Raw genomic sequence first — 6,702 nt, forward strand, 5'->3', positions numbered from 1 at the left:
AACGGGCCTCTGTTTCTTATTTGTTGAACAGTTGCTTCAGATCATTCCTCAGGGCTGCATTTCTTGTGGTGAGCTTGTCCACTTTAAGAAATGTTAATTATCTTTTCACACACAAAAAACTGGATATTCTTAAAATTCAGAGTCTGCTTTCAGCAATTTCCTATGTCATCTGTCTAATGTCAGTAAAGATCCCCAACTGAGATTTCCAGCACACCACATGAGATTAACAACACAGCCACTACAGCAGTGGTTTAAACACAGTTTCTTTTAGAGCATTAGGACATAATAAACAAAATAGTTGTCAAGCAATGTTGCAACAAAGTTTATAACAGTTATACCTAATGCTATTAACATTTAACATGATCCCTTTCTCTTAGAATCTCATATGTTGGACCCTTCCCATTGCAGGGATTCGGTTCCAGGATCCCTTGTGGATAGGAAAAAACATGGACAGTCATGCCCCATGTTATTTAATGGGCAATGGTGTGCATGTGTCCACATCAGTGTGTCTTCATGCATTGAATAAAATAGGGCATGGTGAGTTGGGGATGCTCCAGTTCACAGATCACTAGCCTGCAGATGTATCAGGCCCACTATACCACATTTGGCTCTTTCACAAGTTCCAGATTCTCACTGATTAGGTCCCCTGACAAGTTTTTGTTCTTGTCCTACATAATCACATTGTCTATTCCCTCTGCTGTGTGTTTTACTTATTATATCTGTCTCCCAATAGTTCTACAGAGAGTGCACATTGGTATATGAAAGACTCTGCATTCCTGCTACGTTTATAGATCCCTGTCTGAATTGACCCATCTTTTAGCTGTCTGAATGGCCTAAACACAAACTGTAAAGTTTCTTAACATCCTGGTGTTCAGGGGCTTCATGCACTGATTTCTTCATTTTAGTTTCCTTTCTTTGTCTTCAGAGTCTTAACTTCTTCTTTAATGTGCCTGTTCTATGTATGTTCTCATACATACATACACAAGCCAATTCATTCTGTTTAAGCCTGTGTCTACGTACAGATGGGTGAGTGGATGGGAGGATTGATGGACTGATATAAAACATTACAAGTCCAGTTTTGAACACTGTAATTGCTTGGAAACATGTAATTGTTTGTTATGCATTTCCTTCTGAAAAACACCTGAGAATGTTCATCTACTCATTTCCCCAGTTGTCAGCACTGAAAAGCACATCAATCTGCAAACTTTGATCAAAAGGGCTTTAAACTGAGTTATATGGGGGAGAGGGACAGTATTTTGGAAGGAGTGGTTCATCAAGGACTGGAGATAATAGAGGGAACAAGATAAATAGAGGGACCAAGGCTAAGCCAACAGTGGGAGGCAAAAAACTTTACACAGGCGGGGTACAGACCGCCGCCGCCATTTGCTCCGCGCGGGAGCCGCAGCAGCCAAACCGCGCGACTCCCGCACGGAGCAAAAAAGAAGCTCCATTTCGGAGCTTCTTTTTGCGGCGCCTTTATGATGTCGCGAGGCGCCTGGCGCGGACTCGCGACGTCATAGGCACCGCGACACGTCTGGACGCTGTGCGTCCAGTACGTAAAGATGGCGGCGCCCATGTAGAAGGGGCGCCGCCATCTTGTACGTATAGAATACGTACTAGGGTTAGGGGGGTGTGGAAGCACCGCCCCTTCCTAACCCTAGTACGTATCCTATACGTACTATTTGGCGGTCTGTAAACCGCCACAGCAAGCAAGTGCAGAGGAGAGGACCCATTGTCTTAGATGTCTCTACACTAATGCACAGAGCATGGGAAATAAACTTGAGCTCCTAACACAACAAAGCAAATACGATATAGGCATCACTGAAACCTGGTGGGATGAATCTCATTGGAGTGCAGAAATAGAGGGGTATAACCTATTTAAAAGAAATAGGCCAAACAGGAAAGAAGGAGGAATAGCACTATGTGTCAGGGATGTTTACACCTGTGAAGAGATTCAGGACTTCAATCCTGGAAGCCAGGTGGAGAGCATCTGGATACAAATTAAAGGGGTGGGAAACAACAAGGATGTTATAGTGGGAGTCTACTACAGACCCTCCAGTCAGATGAAGGAATTAGATGATGCCTTACTAGAACAGATGATCACAGACTCAGAAAGGAGATGTAGTAGTGATGGGTGATTTCAACTATCCTGATATTTGCAGGAATTCAAACTCAGCAAAATCCTCAAGGTCTAGCAAATTCCTCACTTGCCTCGAAGACAATTTCATTGTCCAAAAGGTGGAAGAGGCAACAAGGGGGTCATCTATTTTAGATCTGATCCTAGCAAACAAGGATGACTTGGTTAATGGGGTGCAAGTGGTGGGATCATTAGGTGGAAGTGACCATGTTCTCCTGGAGTTTGTTATACAGTGGAAAGGAGAAGCCAGGCATAGTCAGGGTCTAGGTTATAGTCAGATCTAGCAAATTCCACACTTGCTTGGCAAATAATTTCATAATCCAGAAAGAGGAAGGCAGCAAAAGGATCAGCTATTTTAGATCTAATCCTAACCAACATCCATTAACCACTCCCTCACAGGCTGAAGGATGACAGTTATCATGGAGGGAGGTCTCTCTTTCTTAAGGCTAGCTCTGGTGGAGCTGGGCCTGCCTATTCACTCCCTCACATGCTGAAGGATGACAGTTATTATGGAGGGAAGGCTCTCTTTCTTCAGGCTAGCCATGATGGAGCTGGGCCTGCCTGTTCACTCCCTCGCATGCCGAAGGATGACAGTTATCATGGATGGAGGGCTCTTCTTCTTAAGTCTAGCCCTGGTGGGGCTGGGCCTGCCTGTACACTTCCTCACAGGCCGAAGGATGACAGTTATCATGGATGGAGGGCTCTCTTTCTTCAGGCTAGCCCTGGTGGAGCTGGGCATGCCTGTTCACTCCCTCACAGGCTGAAGGATGACAGTTATCATGGAGGGAGGGCTCTCTTTCTTCAAGCTAGCCCTGGTGGAGCTGGGCCTGCCTGTTCACTCTCTCACAGTCCGAAGGATGACAATTATGATGGAAGGAGGGCTCTCTTTCTTAAGTCTAGCCCTGGTGGAGCTGGGCCTGCCTGTTCACTCCCTCACAGGCCGAAGGATGACAGTTATCATGGAGGGAGAGCTCTTTTCTTAAGGCTAGCCCTCGTGGAGATGGGACTGCCTGTTCACTTCCTCACAGGCTAAAGGATGACAGTTATCATGGAGGGAGGAGTATCTTTCTTTGGCTAGCCCTGATGGAGCTAAGTTTATGCTAAGCTAAGACATGTAACTATATTTCAAATCCATCAAGGCCAGCATATTACATCAATATGTTACTTAGGTGAGAATGTGTCAGATTAGAACGTTTAGGCCTTATTTATTATTTTTCTGGTTAATAATAATAATGATAATAATAATAATAATAATAAATTATTTATTTATAGCCCGCCCAATTGCAAAGAATCCAGGTGGGTTACAACAATAAGAAAAATACATAGCAATAAAAATAGAATAAAAATAACATAACAATTTACAATAATAAATAGCAAGAAGAGTGCATAGCAGATAATGACAATAATAGCAATAAAAACGGCATAACAATTAACATATCAAATCAATACAACTTAATCCCCTAAATACATAGCAAATAAACAATAACAAAAATAACAACAAATCATAACAATAAAAAGCAAAAACTGACAATGTCTAACTCTCTCATGGTTGCTTGCATGAAATGAATACTTTTAGAATTACACACATTGTACCTGCAAGGCCCTTAAAATCTTGCATGATTTATATCTTTTTGTTTAATTATAGTAAATACTTCCTTAAAAGTATTTGCTACTTTGACACTCCTTTACACATGTCCTAGCTTGGTTGATGCTGAGAAGATTAGCAAGAAGGAGAACTAGAAGTCCTTAAGAACTAGACACTAAGAAAAATCCAATATGAATTCACTGGGTGGTGGCAGTGTGATTAGAGAATCTCCAGGGGTCATCTTCAACTCCACAAAGAGTAGGAACATAGACCAGGAGACTCAGGGAGAAGCTAAGGAGCTGCTGGGACTAAGAGCCAAGGCAGGCCTGCTGTTCGGCTGCTTAGACCACAGGGGATCATCACAGGGGTATATATCCATAACAAAAGGAAGAGGAAGGAAATGATAAGGCCACTGTGTGGAGAAGATAGAGAAATGTTAATGGGACAGAGAAAAGGCAGAACTATTGAACACCTTCTTTGCCTCAGTCTTCTCACAAAAGGAAAAGGGTGCTTAACTTAAGGAAAATGGAGCAGAGGACACAGTAGGGGAAATGCAGCACAGAATAAGTAAAGAGGTAGTACAGAGAGAATACCTGGTTAATCTAAATGAATTTAAATCTCCAGGACCAGATGAACTACATCTAAGGGTATTAAAAGAACTGGCAAATATAATCTTAGAGCCAATGGCAATAATCTTTGAGAACTCCTGGAAAACAAGAGAAGTCCCAGCAGACTGGAGGAGGGCAAACGTTGTCCCCATCTTCAAAAGGGGGAAAAAGAGGATCCCAACAATTATCGTCCAGTTAGTCTGACATCAATACTAGGAAAGTTTCTAGAGCAGATCATTAAACAGAGAATCTGTGAACGTTTAGAAGGAAATGCCATAATCACAAATAGTCAACATGGGGTTCTGAGAAACATGTCATGCCAAACTAAACTGAACTCTTTTTTTGATAAAATTATCAGCTTGGTAGATGAAGGGAATGCTGTGGATATCACATATCTTGATTTCAGTAAGGCCTTTGACAAAGTCTCCCATGATATTCTTGCAAACAAGCTACTGGTAGTTAAAATGTGGGCTAGGTAATGCAACTGGTAGGTGAATTTGTAATTGGTTGACTGGACGAATCCAAAGAGGTCTGTCATGGGCCCAGTGCTATTCATTGTCTTTATCAATGACTTGGATGAAAGAATAGAGGGCATGCTTATCACATTTGTAAATAGCACCAGATTAGGAGGAGTAGCTAATACCCCAGAGGAGAGGATCAAATTCAAATGATCTTAATAGATTAGAAAGCTGGGCCAACGCTAACATAATGAATTTTAACACAGAGAAATATAAGGTACTGCACTTAGGGCAAAAAATAAATAAAAATGAATAAAAATGAAACGCATAGATATAGGATGGGGGACACCTGGCTTAATGAGACTATGTGTGAAAGGGATCTAGGAGTCCTAATAGATCACAAGTTGATCATGAGTCAACAATGTGATGTGGCAACTAAAAAGGCTAATGTGATTCTAATAATAATAATAATAATAATAATAATAATAATAATAATAAAAGTTTATTTATATCCCGCCCCTTGAGGTCAATCGGGGCGGCTAACAGCAATAAAATACAATACATTGTAGATCAAAATTCCCTCCCCCCCTTAAAAAATTATTAAATCGATTATTATTAAATCGATGTTAATCCATCCTTGGCAAATGGTGATGAGTCTTCCTCTAACACCTCTGGAGTATGATTACACATTTGCCCCAAGCAATTAGTTCTATTGCCCAAAAATGCAAAACAAGATTCTTCCTAATACTCAACCTAAATAATTTTTGTCTCCTTATTTCTTCTACTTAATGTGAGTGGCAAAGGTAAATCTCCTTTATTTTCCCTAATGGCATTTTCACAGTATGGATAATGCCATTGCCTTTTGTTTTATTCATAAAGTGGGCTTTTGGTATCCACTGAGGTTTGGTTCGAGGATCCCCCATGGATACCAAAATCCATGGATACTCAAGCTCCATTAAATATAATGGCATAGTAAAATAGTATCCCTTGTATAAAAAGGCAAAATCAAGGTTTTTCTTCTTGGAATTTATATATTTGGGGGAAATTTTCAAACATGGGATGGTTGAATCCATGGATAAGGAATCCATGGATACAGCAGGCCGACTGTACTTGCTGTGGCATAAATGTCTTTTCTTTTCTCTATTTCAGTTATATGGTAGATAAATATGCTTTAAATTGAAATTTTATACATTTTTAAAATACCTTCATCTGGAAGACTAGTATCACTTAACTGTAGTTTTCTCATCTAAAATATCATTTTTAAAATATGTGACAAAATTAAAATATTATCTTCTGTTTATTTTTTGCATAATTCTTACAATGGAAGTGACTGGATCTCAAATGACTTCAGAATCTAGGAAGACAGACATACACCTAAGCAGAAGTTCAGATGTGGAGCCATGGGAAAAGGAAGCAGAAGATCTAGTAATGTGGTCTGCAAGTCTTGATAAAATAAATTGGAATTAAATTGTGATCACCAGTGCAATTTATCCTTAAGCAAAGTTCTTATTCACTAATGTGTGTTAATCAGGAGAACTGCTATACAGGTTAATAAACAATGATTGTCAGAAAGGTAGTGTCGTCTCCTGGTTTATATCAGGTATGGGTAAATTCCAGAAGTCTTGGGACAACACGTTTTCCCAGAACCTCAGGAAGACTGTTCCCATTTTTGTTTTGTTTTGTTTTGTTTAACTTGAGAAGCTTCTTTGTAACTTCTCTGGGTCAGGGGGAACTGGCAAAAACCACCTCTGAATATAAGAATATAAGAAAACCCTATGAAATTAATGGCTTCACCATAAGTCAACAGGCAAAGTGGACATACACACATACATACCAGTTAGACACCACCCCTCAGTATTAGCTACTTCAACCATAAACACTTTGTCTGAACCCAAGTTTTCTAACATAGTGTTC

At 40.3% G+C, this 6,702-nt stretch overlaps 1 protein-coding gene across 2 annotated transcripts in view; it reads left to right on the top strand.

Annotated features, from left to right (window-relative positions):
* Positions 1-6,351, top strand: part of UBE2U (ubiquitin conjugating enzyme E2 U) — a 31,405-nt gene extending 25,054 nt beyond the window's left edge. Inside the window, exons 11-12 of one of the 2 annotated variants that reach the window (XM_042461318.1) lie at positions 3,410-3,433; positions 6,116-6,351. In XM_042461318.1, the coding sequence (XP_042317252.1) occupies positions 3,410-3,433; positions 6,116-6,255 (164 nt within the window). In that variant the 3' untranslated portion in view covers positions 6,256-6,351. The remainder of the gene's footprint in view (positions 1-3,409; positions 3,434-6,115) is intronic. The other variant, XM_042461319.1, reaches the window with a different exon arrangement.
* The last annotated feature ends 351 nt before the right edge of the window (positions 6,352-6,702 follow it).

Source organism: Sceloporus undulatus, chromosome 4, assembly GCF_019175285.1.
Source record: "Sceloporus undulatus isolate JIND9_A2432 ecotype Alabama chromosome 4, SceUnd_v1.1, whole genome shotgun sequence".
NCBI lineage: Eukaryota > Metazoa > Chordata > Lepidosauria > Squamata > Phrynosomatidae > Sceloporus > Sceloporus undulatus.